This window comes from Salvia hispanica, chromosome 4 (genome assembly GCF_023119035.1).
Source record: "Salvia hispanica cultivar TCC Black 2014 chromosome 4, UniMelb_Shisp_WGS_1.0, whole genome shotgun sequence".
Lineage (NCBI taxonomy): Eukaryota > Viridiplantae > Streptophyta > Magnoliopsida > Lamiales > Lamiaceae > Salvia > Salvia hispanica.
The window spans coordinates 32,608,975-32,625,557 of NC_062968.1; the positions used below are offsets into that span (position 1 = coordinate 32,608,975).

A 16,583-nucleotide genomic window follows, 5' to 3' on the forward strand; every position below is an offset into this window, starting at 1 on the left:
ACAAATATGATAATCGAAAAATGAGATTTGCACATTTACTAAAAAATGTAAAATATCATTAAAGAACTTTTTTTTTTTTCCCTAAATTCTAAAAGATGAACTAATCAAATATAAAATGGAATTAAATATTTAAAAATCAAGTGTAAGTTAATAAATAATTTTTTAATAATAAAATAAATAGAGGAAATGGAATTAAATATTTAAAAATTAAATATAAGTTAATATAATTTTTTAATGATAAATAAAATAAATAGAGAAAAAGTAAGTCATTTTAGGTGGGATGTCGAAACATTATATGAATCACTACTATTGTAAATAGTTAGGATTTTTAAAATAAACAAAACATGCTCCCTTCGTCGCAAGATAGTTGAGTCATTTATTGTTTTAGACAAAAACTTCCAACGTCAATTCTGTATATGCTGATACTTAGTAGCCCATGAATAGTTAAGACTTAAGAGAAGAGATAAATTAGTGGGACCCATGTATAGAAAAGAATTAATTAGTGAAACTTATGAATAGTTAAAAAAGATGGTTAAAAGACGCATGGTTGCAAATTTGCCTCCAAAATAAGAGATAATAAACCATATGATAGTACGTAATTACTAGTACTCCTATAGAAAAGAGATACTCCTAATTATTCTCTTCGTTCGCGAATAATAGTCCCATTTTTTTTTTATTTTAGACTCAGTTCAAATATTACTAGGTTCCCACATCCCACTAACTAATTCCACTAATATTTCATTTAAAATTAATTAATATATACAAATGCGACCCATATTTCACGATCTTTTTTCCATCAACTTTTCTTTAACAATTTTTTTAAAATATGAACCTATGAATTATGGAGCAGTATGAAAATAAAACGTTAAAATAGAAAAAGTTTTTTCAGGTGAAGTAATTTTAAATAATCTGATGCAAGAAATTCCTCGGACACCCTCGGTTGCATTTCCTGGGCTTTCAATTCTCTTTCAACTTCACTTTCTTAGGAAAATCTTTGTAGCATATTCTTCCCTCTCAATCGCGAGACATCACTGTTTCTTTAACCTCGCCCAAATTTTGCTTCTGAAACAATTTGTGTAGGATCACTCGATCTATATCTCAAGATTTTCAAGGTTGTGTAATTGGATACTAATAGACGCTCAGGATCGCTCAATTCGCCATTGTTGTAAAGTTTAATACAGTTTTTAGCAGCTATTTTTGATGAGTTCGCGAGCGAGATACCCACCGCCAGGAATGGGCGGCGGCAGAGGCGGAGGGGGCGGAATGAACCCGAATGCCGGACCAAACCCTAGTTTTCAGCCACGAAACCCTATGCACCAGTATGTGCAAAGAGGTCCAGCGCCTAATAATCAGAATCAGCAAATGTATCAGAATCATCAGCAGCAGCAATGGCTGCGAAGAAATCAGTTGCCTCCATCCGATTCCGCTGTAGACGAGGTTGAAAAGACCGTGCAGTCAGAAGCCATTCATTCTAGGTGATTGTCATTAATTTGCACATTTAATTTACACATTTTGCCCTATGTTTCGTATTGGTTAAAATCTCCCTGTTCCTATCGTCTTATCTCTTTTTTCTCTTCTTGCTTTTGGTGGTGCATACTGAAATATATCTTCGGTTACAGTGAATTTGTCTTTTATATCTCTTTTTACTGCTACATTTTTAACCGAATAAGTGATTGTAAGATTTTGCCTGTCATTTTTCTCCTGGGGGTAGGGTAATCATTGAAATAACGGGTAAAGGACAGATGAGCTAGTTCTGTCATCGAGCTTTTGAGAATCCGAGGTGATACAGTTTTGATATAAAAACTAATTAGTGAGAACCTGACTTCAGCCTCAGAAATGTCTGTGCTATTTGTATTTTGCAAGATTTTGGATATATGATTCATCTGTAACTTATCTTTCTTTTTCTTTTTCTTTTTCTTGCGGACATCAAGCAGGTAGTCACTGTGTTTTGTGGAACGAAGTGCTCTATAGAGTGTCATTTAAAGTTAGAATTGCTAGGTCAAGATTTAGAAAGTATGCAGCTTGTTAATAGAATGGTCTAGCTATAATTTTAAGGACATGGGGGATAATCTTGTTATTTCTTAACCCTGCAATGTGGTTTTGTGGAAGTGCTATTTTTGCTTCTTTTTATGCTTACTGTTTCATTTTTTGCTGAGCTTTGAGCAGTCTTCCTTTTCCATTTTATCTCCACTGTAGTGTACACATAACATTATTCTTGCATAATTGGCACTTAAGTATTTATCTTGACCAGTTCACAAGATTGGAAGGCAAGCTTAAAGTTACCACCACGGGACAATCGTTACAGAACCGAGGTAACACTTCCATTGTCCGTGACTTTTGGATTGTTGAACTGTCAAACTTAAAGTGGATATTGTTTTCGTCCAGTTAACAATCTCTGGTCTTTTCTGCTGGTTAATGCAATCCTTGGACTATCATTGTAAAAAAAATATAGTAGTTGCGTCAGAATGTTTCTGATATGTTGTAACTAAAAAGGTCTTATTGAGCATAAAACAAATTTTGGATGCACATTGGCTAACTACATTTTATGTGACAGGATTAGCTAGTAAACAATTAAATCATAACTATGTGTAGGATTTGATCAAACATACCTTGGAGAATGCCATTTGCGTATGCTTTTTGTTTGTGCTTCTTATTCAAGCTGTATTTTCTGCATTGTTGATTTCCAATAAATGCTTAGAAACTAAATCTTCCCCAGTGTGTGCATGTGTGTTTAATTCCTTGCTAGCTTAATTGCTCTAGCAATCATGATATACGTCAAGAACTCAAAGGAAGGATCTTGTTTAGGTGACTGATTCAGTAGCATGATATTCTTCTACAAAGTTAGAAAAGATGTAGGCATCTTTTGCTTATCCTGAATTACTTTTCTTTTGCATTGTTACTTGTAGCATGAGAGCAGCACTAATAATTAATTTCCCTTTTATCTTCACTATGGAAGAACCCCCCTTCCTTCTCTACTAGAAAAGTGAGCAACTTCTACTAGGAAAGCAAGAAACTTCTGTCAACCATTTATGATGTTTTTCTTGATATGTGAGTTGATAATTAATGTTAATAACAGATTTGAAGAACTCAATCTAAGTGAAGAGTCTGTTAAAGATCTTAGGAGTGTTTGTTGGTGAATAAGTGAGCACTTGAGTGCATTGACTGCATTCTCAACCGCTTTTTGCATGTTATTTGATGTCTGAACGCTAAACCCTAAATTTATACCGGACACTGCCACAATTAGACTCATTTAATTTGTCTTGATGTGTAGAACGACTTCTGGTTCTCTTTTAGCACTTCCATTAATGGTCTTATTGGACATTAAATTCTTGAAAGGTTGATATTTGTTTGCCATTTTATGCAATATGGCTGTTTGTAATCTTAAGCCATGTCTGGAGTGACTGTTGGCCTGACTTCTATCTGTATTTTGTCTTTTAGGATGTTACAGCTACCAAAGGAAATGAATTTGAAGACTACTTTTTAAAGCGCGAACTGCTAATGGGAATATATGAGAAGGGTTTTGAGAGCCCATCCCCGATTCAGGAAGAGAGTATTCCAATTGCTCTCACTGGAAGTGATATTTTGGCTAGGGCAAAAAATGGAACCGGAAAAACTGCAGCGTTTTGCATTCCCGCCTTGGAGAAGATTGATCAAGATAAAAATGCTATTCAAGGTTTAGTTTACCTATTTGAAGCTTTCTGCAATTGTAGAATCTCTTAATATTCTTTGAGGAAATAGGAACTGCTTTCAAATTGGCACTTAATGAAATGTAACAGTTCATGACAAATGTTGGTATTTATCATTTTGTTAGGAGGCAATTGCATTTTGACAATGTACCATGGTGCTCTGTGTGTGTGTACACAAACATGTAGGGGTTTATAAAAGTGTGGGATAGTGAAGATAGTCTTGGTCAACGATAGTAGTTGATAGGTCTCGTTGGGTTAATCTGGCAGCTCCTAGGTAAATGTTCTGCATAAAGTTGAAGAACACGATTAGACAAATTCTAGCATTAACATGTTTAGAGCTGAGAGCATTTGTTGTTGTTTTATTTAACTAGTTAATTGCCAATATCCGTTGATGTAACTATATAATGCAATTCATAACTTACTATTGAATACCATTGTAGGTTAATTTAGCTAACTTATTGATGCTAATCTCGATTCCTTATTCAACTAATCTGATCACGGTATCTTATACATGCATTTGCAGTTGTTATTCTTGTCCCAACAAGAGAATTGGCTCTTCAAACTTCACAAGTTTGTAAAGAACTGGGAAAGCACTTACAAATTCAAGTCATGGCTACTACTGGTGGAACTAGCTTAAAAGATGACATAATGCGCCTTTACCAGCCAGTGCATTTACTTGTTGGGACGCCCGGAAGAATTCTTGATCTTGCTAACAAGAATGTCTGTGTTCTGAATGAGTGTAGCATGCTTGTAATGGATGAGGTAAGTAAATATATCCTCTCTTTTTTGTTATTGGAGTGTAGGATGTGGAAAATATTGGTCCTCTGATATTGCATGACTACTTATTATGACTCGCTTTCTTGTATCACTCCATTCTTATACCTTTATGGAATTGGAAATTGGGTCTGTGGTTGGTAGCCCACGCCAAAGGCATTATTGAGCATTTGTGATGTGCTAATCTCAGAATGTCTAGATGAGGCCAGATATGAAAATACTTGAAAAACAGTTAACATCAGAATAAACTGTCCATTAGTGGTGGAAGTACTTTTTATCCGACTTTGCTGGCTGCTAGTATTTGCTTTTAACATAATCATCACTCATCAGAACATCATTTTCTTGTACATTTCTGATTTTTCTGTTTCTCATAACCCATTTAAGCTGTCAGAAAAATGTGACTGATTGCTAAAAAAGTTCCCTTGTTCTGTTGATTTCCTTCAGGCTGATAAGCTTCTGTCCCCAGAATTCCAACCTTCTATCGAGCAGTTGATTCGCTTTATGCCCACAAGCCGTCAGATTCTTATGTTCTCAGCTACATTTCCTGTTACAGTAAAAGATTTCAAAGATCGATACCTGAGAAAACCCTATATCATCAACCTTATGGATGAGCTTACCCTAAAGGGTATAACCCAGTTTTATGCTTTTGTTGAAGAAAGACAGAAAGTTCACTGCCTCAACACCCTTTTTTCAAAGGTTAATTAATTAGAGCTGTTCTATTATTGTCTGGGACTCTGGGGATGATTTCACCATATTTGATGATTTTTTTGATATAACTGTTTTCTTTGGCGCAGCTTCAAATAAACCAGTCTATTATTTTCTGCAATTCTGTGAATCGGGTGGAACTTCTTGCCAAGAAAATCACAGAACTTGGCTACTCTTGCTTCTACATTCACGCTAAGATGCTTCAGGATCACCGCAACAGAGTATTTCATGACTTCCGTAATGGTGCCTGCAGGAATCTTGTCTGCACTGGTATACACCATGTTCTAATTGCAACATGGTTACATGTAACAAAAATTGTGATATTTTCTTTTAAGGGCTATCTGAAACTCCGATGTTTTTCTTCTCCCGTACCCCATTTTAAATTTTTCTGTGAGGTCACCAACAGTGTGGAGAAGTTTGTGAGTTATCGGTACTTGGTAGTGCTATATATATTTGTTCTGACTGTATGGAAATTGGAATATGATGATCAATAATTTAGAAAACCACCATAAACTATCTTGTTCTTATTACTTGCATGGTGAATGCCCTTACTCTTATCTGGCTTGGGCATGGTGTGTCTTCCAATCTCTCCCCCTCTCTTTCTCTATGTTGTGTTTGACTGTTTGTACACATATAGATAATTATACACTCATGATTTTTGCTCCCTTGATATTCTTTTACCGATTCTCTTGTTCAGAAACCATATTCTCTCCTCACTCTGAACCGTGATTGTGTTCTTTTGGCTGAAATATCATTTTTACTTATTCTATATGACCTTACTTTAGGGTCTGCTAACAAATCTCTTTTGGAACCTTGAGTTTTGTATGCTGCCTTTATATTGTACATTGATAGAACTATAGAAATGGCCTACTTTGGGGTCTGGCATTTGGTCACAATTACATATTATCTTTATGATCATTTATGCTCTAAACTATCTTATTTGGTATTTTATTTTTTCCTCTTTGTTATTTTGCAGACTTGTTTACGAGAGGGATAGATATCCAGGCAGTCAATGTTGTAATCAACTTTGATTTTCCTAAGAATTCTGAAACATATTTACACAGGGTATGTGTGAGGTTTTTACTTCCATATAAGGTTTCATGTTAGTTTTTGCCTGCTTCCTACTATATTTGTTCATTTTGTGTGAAGGTTGGCCGATCCGGAAGATTTGGACACCTTGGCTTAGCTGTGAATCTCATCACCTATGAGGACCGTTTTAATTTGTATGCACTTCAATCCTTATTTTCTATGTAACTGTTTATATAATTCATTGTTATTAGAGATTAATATGTTTATCAAAATGTACCATCTTTTAGGTATAGGATTGAACAAGAATTAGGAACAGAAATCAAGCAGATCCCACCACAAATTGACCAGGCTGTATACTGTCAGTGATCTGCAGCGTTTGCTATTCGACCCACGATTTGAAGTTTGTAAGGTTGTCAAGTTTTGTAACTCTTATTTCCTGTATTAGATGTTTTCTTCCCGTATCTCATTTTATCGGCCATTTATTAAACAGTCAGATTATTTTTCATGCTCTACTCTCTAACACCTTTTCTGTTGCAGGAAAGTTGCTGCCCTGTGGAAGAGGTGAGATGATTGAAGGTTGAGGTTCAGATGCAACCATGGTCTTGGTAATGAGAAGCTTTATATATGATGCTCAAATTTCCAACATATTGGGCATCTGATACCACTTGAACTTCTAAAGGGATGGTATACCGTACAACCTTCAGGATTATATCTTATTGCTCTAGGTTATGACTCGTCTTATTCTCTATATTAACGTTAGACTATGGCCATCATGTGTTTCTGTATGTTCTGTGCGAAAGAGGGTTTTCTTATCCTAGTTTGTACGATTGATCTTGATTGAAGGAGAAAAAGAGATTGATTCTGTTTTTTGTTGCCTCATAACATTTTCGGTAAAAGATGTGGTATCCCGGCCGGCTGAAGGAGCATTAACGAAAGTTAAGGGATTAGTTAAATAAGGATCGAGATCACACATCACATGAGGTCCCTTCACCATCCAAGAATGAAGAATCCTGTCTTTTTTAGATACTTTATATGTTCAGTTGAATTAGTTTTCGCATTAAATATATGGTTGACATAATTTATCAAAAACTCAAAAGTGGGAAACAAAAAGTTGAGGCTAATGGTTGGACTTGAGCATCTCTTGACTCTTTTGCGTTGCAACACTAGCTCTCTTCTTTTCAGTCTTCTTGTGGAGTTGTGCTTCCTTGTTCTTGGCCTTATCCTGCCTTCTTCATCTCCAACTGATCGTAGCGACGCACCTCAAAGGAGAGGCCCTCCTTGCTCTTCTCCCATAAACCTACTCGACTTGCTCCTTGTCAGCCTGCCTCCACAAACGCTGCAAATATTGGTAGGGGATCCATTATGTGGAGTAAATATTTTTTGCGTCTATCCTAATGGATCTTTATGTCCGCTATTAAATATCTCATATTCTTTTTTCGTTCATCCGGCATTAAATATTTCATTCCACTTGTATACTATTTTTAATAAGCGGACATCGCATTCCACTACCTCATACCTCTCGCGTTTTACTATAAAACTAATATTACACCCGTCCACAAAAAATAGACAAAGTTGTAAACGACACATATTTTAATGCGCAATTGGTAAAGTAAGAGACATGAAGGGAGAATATGGTGGAAGTAGTGTTGGTGGATTATGTGGTCCATATTTATAATGACGTGTGGAGTTAATATCGGTTTAGAACTTTCCATATTCAGTATCAGTTTAATTTTGATGGACGGCTCAAAATGGTAAAACTTGTCTATCACATTTCACTAATTTTTTTTTGTCCACATTTCTTTGTAAAGTTAATAATTTCTGAAAATTGTAGAACTATTAATACACAAAGTGAGGTTATTATATTTCATAAAAGTAACATATCTTAAAAATTGTACGACTATTAATATATAAAGTAAGAAATTAAAATGAACAAGTAATTGAAATATTGTGAAAGTGAAATAGAGGTTTTTACTACAAAAAATTACTCCAAAAGTGAATTGTGTAGAGTAGTACTTAAAAATAGAGATGTGTATTTTATGGGTTCGATAAAACATGACAAAATATGGTGACCGACTATGTACGTGTAAGAAATAAAAAAGTATACTCCGTATATAAACAATATTTTGGTGTGAGTATTGCAGCAAATATTCAGATTTTATAGCCTCTTTCTTATTCTCCATCTCCGCCATTCAATTCATAAGTGTGTCCAGCACTAGCAGCCGCCACTGAAGAGAAATCCCCATACTGTGTCTGTGTAATTCCTTGAAACCGACTTTCGCTGTTCCGACAACATAAGATGGCGTCATCTGCCGTAGCTCCGACGTCCTCATTCCTTGTTGACAAGGTTTGTGTGCTTGAAAAAAGTAGCATCTTTTGATTTATTTTCTTCCAATTCATGGGACGTTTAGTTAATCGAGCAAGTTTATATAATTTCCCTCATTTTTGTGTCTGTGTTTGCAGAAAATTTTGGGATTTTCAGCTTCCTGTGCCCAGCCTTCTTCATTTCCATGTTCCCCGCAGCTTTCCAAAAAAAGGGCTTCCACGAAAATAGTTTCTGTAATGACGCCTCAGCAATCTGAGCGCAAACCATCGGCTACAGGGGCGGTAATTAATTTAGTTTTTTTTTTATATCATTTTTATAATAGATTTCAGATTAAATGGAGAGGGTTTTGGATTGAAAAAAATAAAATTGTAGGTTAAGACTGGGATGACCATGACTGAGAAGATACTGGCGAGAGCTTCAGAAAAATCCCAATTGGTTCCCGGTGAGAATGCATGGGTCAATGTGGATATTTTGATGACACATGATGTTTGTGGCCCTGGTTCCATTGGGATATTCAAAAAGGAATTCGGCGAAAATGCAAAGGTATATATTAAAAAACTGCATTTTCTTGGTTGAATAATCTTAACAAGAAAAATGTGAAATTTGTTTTTATAGAATTATTATTGGAACATCTTGAGGTCATGTATTACATTCCATGTTTGAGACCTTGTAACTCTTTGATGAATAAAGTGTATTCGTTGAGGTTGTGGGCGTGTCCTCATCTTCTCGCTAGTGACTAGTGCCGTGTCGCCATCGATAGAAGCAACTGGGCACCAAATTAATAAGAAAATACTGTATAACTTAGCAAGTACAAATCGAAGGCATATATCTTAGTTAAGTTTTGGATCATTTATCTCTTGAATTGTATGGGGATCTTAGTTCACAAAAACTTAATACACTTTATTTTAGAGCTCTAGAAAGGTGAATTCACGGTGGTACTTCATGCCTTAATTTCTTGTATTCTATTTTGCCACTTGAATTTAGGGTCTTGGTGATATTCCACAATTTTGAAAACTTAAATTATCTTCTCCTACAGATATTTTTTGGATGATTTTTTTGGTGTTATTGTGTATGCTGTTCTCAAAACAAAAGGAAAAGTTTGGCGTAAATTATCTTTACTAAAAGTTAATTTTTATTGTCTGCTTTACACACTTTCCTAAACAATTGTTGTATATTTTGGTGTGCCTATCTCACTTTATTTGTTGCTTGCTATTTTCTATTGTAGGTGTGGGACCGTGAAAAAGTTGTTATCATTCCTGACCATTACATCTTCACAACTGATGAACGAGCAAATCGCAATGTAGACATCTTGAGGGATTTCTGTAATGAGCAAAATATTAAGTACTTCTACGATATCAAAGATCTTGGAAATTTCAAGGTATGACTACTTGTTAATTGCTGGAACTAGTAACTTACTAATTATCCTGTCAAATGTTTTTTGAAGAAAGCAATTGAGTTTGATCAACTGACATTTTAGGCTAATCCTGATTACAAAGGTGTCTGCCATGTGGCTCTTGCCCAAGAAGGCCATTGCCGACCTGGAGAGGTATATATGTTATTAGAAAAAGGTTCTGTATTCGTGATTTGGTGTCCCTCTGGCCTCCTCTAGTAACCAAATTCTAGATGAGGCTGTATTTAAAAATGATATCAAACCCTGTGATAACTTATGAACTATATTATGCTCCTAGGTCCTGTTGGGCACCGACTCTCACACGTGTACTGCTGGAGCATTTGGTCAGTTTGCTACTGGAATCGGAAACACCGATGCCGGTTTCGTGTTGGGCACTGGAAAGCTTTTGCTTAAGGTACATTTGATGTTACACGTTCTTATCTTGTTTCATCTTGTTTTCTTTTAACTCTGTATCTCTCACAGCGTGTAATTTCTTCACGAATTCTAAATTGCTCAATATCCCGTCCAGTCCCATTTCTTTCTTTTCACTCTGGTCATGCAGATTTAATAATTAACCACTGACAGTTTTATTTGATTTGGAAGACTAAAGTTTGACTATCTAAGACTAAAATGATAATTCACAATTTTTTTTATTTCTTAATGGGTATTGACTGTTTGTGAGACTATCCCTCCACGTCTTAGATACGATGAACGTATGAATCAGTGAGTATTTCTTGTAAATGCATTTCAGGTGCCCCCGACTTTGAGATTTGTAATGGATGGTGAAATGCCCAACTATCTACTTGCAAAAGATTTAATTCTGCAAGTAAGTACATGCAAGCTTATAATCATTTGGTAACACTAATATCAAAGGCAACATATCGATTCATGTGCTGCGTATTTTGTAGATTATTGGTGAAATTTCAGTTGCTGGCGCGACATACAAAGCAATGGAGTTTGTTGGTTCTGCTGTTGAAAGTTTGACTGTAAGTGCGTCTAACCATTCATTAATGCATATAGGTTCTTGAGGATAATGACGTGAATTCACTTTAATTTTGTTCTTTGTGTAACTTGAAATTTACTTTTTGCTGAAGATGGAAGAAAGAATGACTCTGTGCAACATGGTAGTTGAAGCTGGTGGAAAGAATGGTGTCATCCCTGCTGATAGTACCACTTACAAGTTCCTTGAGGTTAGTTTTAGGAGATAAATTCTGTAACCGTAGTGTGTGCCTGAACAAAAACACACAGGGCTCACGAATTTCACTCAGCTAACCAGTCATTGTGAGTATATGAATAATAAATATACATGCTGGTTCAAGTTTTCTTTAGTTGATGCCTTTTGAAATCTGCAAGAAACGAGAACATCTATTTTACTATTTTTCCTTTTATTAATAGTGATATTACTTTTTGGCTGCCCAGGACAAGACATCTTTGCCATTTGAACCAGTATTTAGCGATGGGGGAGCCAGGTAGCTTCTTGTTACTTTTGCAAGTTTTGAACAGTTTATGTTTGTGACACTTCTAGAGTTCTAGTCTTATTCTTAAATCAAATAATAGCTGAGAGAGATTGTGCTAGGATGCTCTTTGACATATTAATCAGTGTATTTCCCATCCTTATGATATATGGAAACCTCTCTTGTGAAATAAATTTGGAATTCCCTTTAACACATTGATCAATATATTTCCTGTCAATTTTAATATACTGAAACCTAACTATTATGATCTTTTTAGCATCATGTCATGTCTTTAATATGGTAAACTTGTACAATTGGGTGCTTATGGTCAAGTTTATTTTTCCCTTTTCTTTTAATTAGGTTTCTCAAAGAGTACCGGTTTGATATTTCAAAGCTCGAGCCTTTGGTAGCTAAGGTGAGTAATATAAACCCCATTGTTTGTCTTTGAATCCTCTTGGTAATTATCATTAGAGACTTAAATGTTTCTCATAGACATTCTGTTTCATTAATCTCTTTTGTAAATGGAAGATTATTGTATGATAAGTAACTCTTATACTCTTGAGGTGTGTTTTTTTTGATAGAAAAGGGTGTAAAACATACTCCCTCCGTCCCACAATAGGAGTCACATTTGGTGTGGGCACGGGTTTTAAGAAATGTAAATAATAGTGGATTGAAAAAGTTGGTGGAATATGGGGTCCACTTTTTTTATATTGATTTTATACTAGAATGTGAGTGAAGTGAGTTAGTTGAATGGGGGACCTACTTATCATTTATGGTAAAAGTGAAATGTGACTTTTATTGTGGGACGGACCGAAATGGCAAAATGTGACTTATTGTGGGACGGGGGGAGTATATTTTAGGGTGTGGTTGTTTTTGTTTTGGTTAATGTGCTTTCCCTTTCGATTCACGGTTAATTACTGTTTACACCTTGGCCTTCTCGTTCAAATGAGCAGACCTTTGTGCTGATCGCAAAAATGGCATGATCTGTGTAAAATTGCAAAATTAGCAAGACTCGATGTGACTTGGATATGGCCTGTGCCTACTTTTTTGGGCTAAAAATTGTCGTGGAAAACTCAGATCCGACTTGGATATTCTAATTTATTTTGTTAAAAATATGTGGAAAATGCATTTTTCACTCGAGCATCAACATGTCGTCGTTTGATGCCCAATATATATATTTTCCATTTAATTTTACAATATAAGTCAGAACATCCACGCTACGTTTGGGCCTTCCATGTCAGAATTTCCGTCCCAGCTTATAAAGCCAAGAAATACTGGCATGAGCCATAGTTGCCACTCGTGTCCAAAAATCAGACTATTATTTGCGGTATTTTAAAGGTCATGCCATTTTTGCAACTTGGCCCAAAAGATCAAGCCATAAATATTGTTAACCCATAAATTAATGGATAAAAGGAAAATAATCTCTATGTTATAGCTAATGACTTGACATGTCAAGTTCTTGCACGATATCACCCTACCCCCTCCTATAGTAAACCGTATTTGGTTTTATTTGTCCATTATATCCCTTACACTTGTGAATCATGATGATAGCAAAAGGTAAATTTGTCGAAGTGATGCAATCCTTTTTCATTCTTCTGAAGTATACAATGAAATTAATTACAATCATCAAACTTAAGTTTTATGATTTTATTGAAGTTATAAATACTTCAATGACTAGCATTCTTTGCAAGGGTATTTTTTTACTATTCATTAGCTCAATTGAGACATGGAAAGATGTACACTACTACACTTTCGGAACACCAATTCGTTAAATCTAAAATGGATCAGCCGACCTGATTTACGAAACTGTTTTAACTCTTCGAATTCCTAGAATTTTAGGTGGAATGAAACACATCTCTAATACTTGCTGATAATTTTGATGTGTAGTTCTGTTTTGAGAGGACCAATTAACCCAAATATTTTGGATGTTTTTGTTTTTTTTTGCATTTTTGGTGAAATATAGAGGGAATCCTTGTTTTTTACCCTAAAATTATCATCTTTTATACACTGACATAAAATTTTATGGATATCAGCCTCATTCTCCCGACAATCGTGCTTTAGCTCGAGAATGCAAAGATGTGAAAATTGACAGGGTATATATTGGATCTTGTACTGGTGGGAAAACAGAAGATTTCATGGCTGCTGCTAAAGTATTTCTTGCTTCGGTAAGTAGCTAAATATTGTTTTAGCAGTAGGCCTTTTTGTGATCTTGAATTATGAGAATCTTGTTATGTAAGCTCAAAATCTGACGACCTCATTGCTGTCTAAAACCTTCCTAATTTTAGTGTATGCTAGTGCCTAGTACTGGAGATGATTTATTTATTTATGCACTTAAGTGTGTGTGAAATAAATGTGTGGACCTTTTACCCGTGAATGTTACAGTTTGTGAAAAGTATCAGATCAGTCTATTTTAAGCTAAATGAAGCATATGTACTTGATACGGATATATCTATAGAAGATCCCATATCTCTATTATTTCATATATTATTGATTTAGCATATCTTTCCCATATATTCTTTATTATCTTGTTCACCAAGTTAGGTTATTCGTAAGTAGGACCTATTGTTATTCTTTTGAATCAATCAATGAAATCATAATTATTGGTCTTTTATACTCCCTCCGTCCCAACCTAAGTGAGACGTATTCCTTTTTGGTACGTCCCAACCAAGTGAGACGTTTCCTTTTTTTTTTTTGGCAACAATCAACTCACTCCTCTCTCCTGCTTTATCCTCACTCTTTACTTTATGCTCTCTTTCTTTTTCTTACTTATCTTCTCTCTTACTTTTTTCTCTCTCTCTCTTACTTTACTATTAATAATTTAATTCGCTAAACACCACTACCTAAATTCCTGTGCCAAAATAGAAACGTCTCGCTTAGGGACGGAGGGAGTATTTATTTAGTTTTCCGTTTAGAATTTCCGATTGTCGACGGAGCACGGTTTCTCTGCCACTTTCTTTATCTTTTTCACTTGATAAGGTGCTTTCATTGAGAGAGCAATGAAAACACCAATAGCTAAGAGAGCAATCCTAACAAGATTCCGTAGTCATCCGACGACGAGAGGTCGGCGGCGGAGAGATAAAAGTGGACGTCGCAGGCTTGCCCCGGGATCAAATCCAAACTAGGGTTTGCAGAAAGAAAATAAACAATAAAATAAGTAGAGCAAAATATGTTATTTCATTGATTGAGTGAAGAGAATAACAATAGTTATATTTATAATACTATACTAACTTAATGAGCAAGAAATATATATCCTAATTTCACTAATTAATAAAGATATGGAGATATTTCTAGGGTTATGCTCGTATCAGTACTCTCTCTGGATGATTAGAAAATTATAGTTGGGATGCAAAAACTCTCTCGAACTTAAAACATATTTGCTGATTCGCAGGGTAAAAAGGTCAAAGTCCCAACCTTCCTAGTTCCAGCTACGCAGAAGGTATTTTTTCTAAACTACACATGTTTTCTAAACAGGCCAAAGGTAAAACCTCAATTCCAAACATTCAATATTTTGTATCTAATTACACATATTTCACAGGTTTGGATGGATGTATATAGCCTTCCGGTCCCAGGATCGGGCGGGAAAACTTGCTCACAGATATTTGAGGAAGCTGGATGCGACACTCCTGCAAGCCCCAGTTGTGGTGCTTGTTTGGGAGGACCAAGAGACACATATGCTCGCATGAATGAAGCTCAGGTATACACCATTGTGTTTTATAACAATATATTCTAGCTTTGCCCAATTAGTAATTCCTGTGGTCTCCAAGGAAGAAGGTGATAGAAAGTGCTTTTGCATGTCTGATTGCTAACTCAAGTTTTCATCAAATAATTTTATTAAGTGGGATAATCATGCTTGTCTCCCTAATTTCAAGCATTTATCAGAACTTGTTCATAACTTATTTTTTTTCTCTTCACAACCCCCGACTCTGAAAAGTTTGATGTATGTTCCAATTGAATCAATTGAGCTAGCTCAATGTTCTGTTGCTGGAATTGGGTTTTTTAAATTGTTATGTCAAGCGAGAATTGAAAAGAAAGGTTGGCGATAAAAAACACGATTAAGTAAAGGTCTTCTTTGGGCTTAATATCTTCTTGTTCTGAACTGCTTATAGAGATTTATATACATGGAGCAGAGGACTAGAAGTTATAACATAACCAGTAGTAATATAACTAAATATTGCAATCTTGGTAAAATGCAGGTGTGTGTTTCAACCACAAACAGGAATTTCCCCGGTCGGATGGGCCATAAAGAGGGACAGATTTATCTAGCCTCTCCATACACGGCTGCTGCATCTGCGTTGTCTGGTTTTGTCACTGACCCACGAGAGTTTATCTAGAGTACGATTTTCACGAATGAGAGTGAGTTTGTGCACTACTTTTCTGAATGCTGCTTCTAAGTTCTTGACGTTACTGATTCACATATTGTGATGTTTTAGAAGTTAGAACTGGTGTTAGATTTGGGATGTAGATTCTTCAATAAAGATGATTGTTGGATTGGACATGCCTTTTATTTTATTTTAATTTGCTGGAAAAAGTATTTGGTAATGGAACGTGGGATGTATGTATGGTAAGAAAGAAGAAAATAATAGGAAAAACATATTTCGAGGCCCTTATACTAATACATCTTGTTTTATTTGATCATTTGACAATTTTTTTATTTTGATTTAATAAGTTTTAATACTTTTATTTTATTTGGTTGGATCTTATTTAATGGACTTCAAATTTGATTAATTATTTTGTGTTTATTAAAATTATTTGTTTTTCTTATATTTATTTTTCAGTCAATTCAGTTGTAATATTGACTCAAGAATCATTGGGAAAATGAACTTTGATATTGCTTGTTACTCTCCCGTTCCATAGTAACGGAGGCGTTTCTTTTCAACATGGAGATTAAGAAAAATTGTGTTAGATGAGGTAAGTAAAGAGAAAATAAAGTGGAAATGAAATAGGTTATGAGATAAAGGGAGAAAAGTAAGAGAGTAAAGTAAGCGAGGAAAAATGTGTTGAATTTTACTAAAAAGGGAAATAACTCTATTACTATGGAACGTACCAAAATGACAAAATGACTATTACGATGGAACGGAGGGAGTATTAATTTGTAAAATTTTTATTTTTTCAATGATTCATGACTCGGTATCGCAATTGAATTAATTCAAAATAAATAAGAAAATTTTAAAAATTAATTTTCACAAGAAACGTTAATTAAATTATACTTGGTAAATTTAATT

At 35.1% G+C, this 16,583-nt stretch overlaps 2 protein-coding genes across 2 annotated transcripts; both read left to right on the forward strand.

The window, feature by feature from the left end:
• The first annotated feature begins 922 nt into the window (after positions 1-922).
• Positions 923-7,061, forward strand: LOC125223119 (DEAD-box ATP-dependent RNA helicase 6-like). The gene is made up of 10 exons (XM_048126107.1): positions 923-1,475; positions 2,252-2,312; positions 3,439-3,673; positions 4,210-4,448; positions 4,905-5,156; positions 5,255-5,435; positions 6,142-6,230; positions 6,315-6,388; positions 6,482-6,603; positions 6,732-7,061. The coding sequence occupies exons 1-9, from the start codon at positions 1,201-1,203 to the stop codon at positions 6,558-6,560; spliced, it is 1,485 nt and encodes a 494-aa protein (XP_047982064.1). The 5' UTR covers positions 923-1,200; the 3' UTR covers positions 6,561-6,603; positions 6,732-7,061.
• A 1,279-nt stretch (positions 7,062-8,340) lies between these two features.
• On the forward strand, positions 8,341-15,856 carry LOC125222311 (3-isopropylmalate dehydratase large subunit, chloroplastic-like). Its single transcript, XM_048124841.1, has 15 exons — positions 8,341-8,538; positions 8,655-8,798; positions 8,890-9,060; positions 9,743-9,895; positions 9,995-10,063; positions 10,206-10,322; positions 10,659-10,733; positions 10,816-10,893; positions 11,002-11,097; positions 11,327-11,376; positions 11,722-11,776; positions 13,395-13,526; positions 14,750-14,797; positions 14,897-15,055; positions 15,555-15,856. Exons 1-15 carry the CDS (start codon positions 8,491-8,493, stop codon positions 15,690-15,692), a joined length of 1,533 nt encoding a protein of 510 aa, XP_047980798.1. The 5' UTR covers positions 8,341-8,490; the 3' UTR covers positions 15,693-15,856.
• The last annotated feature ends 727 nt before the right edge of the window (positions 15,857-16,583 follow it).

Excerpts from the sequence above, each read along its gene's own strand:
- LOC125223119 (XM_048126107.1), top strand. The coding sequence starts at position 1,201 with ATGAGTTCGCGAGCGAGATACCCACCGCCAGGAATGGGCGGCGGCAGA. Across the intron at positions 3,674-4,209 it reads AGATAAAAATGCTATTCAAG|TTGTTATTCTTGTCCCAACA; the intron begins GTTTAGTTTACC and ends ATGCATTTGCAG. Across the intron at positions 4,449-4,904 it reads GCATGCTTGTAATGGATGAG|GCTGATAAGCTTCTGTCCCC; the intron begins GTAAGTAAATAT and ends GATTTCCTTCAG.
- LOC125222311 (XM_048124841.1), top strand. The coding sequence starts at position 8,491 with ATGGCGTCATCTGCCGTAGCTCCGACGTCCTCATTCCTTGTTGACAAG. Across the intron at positions 10,734-10,815 it reads CAAAAGATTTAATTCTGCAA|ATTATTGGTGAAATTTCAGT; the intron begins GTAAGTACATGC and ends CGTATTTTGTAG. Across the intron at positions 13,527-14,749 it reads CTAAAGTATTTCTTGCTTCG|GGTAAAAAGGTCAAAGTCCC; the intron begins GTAAGTAGCTAA and ends GCTGATTCGCAG.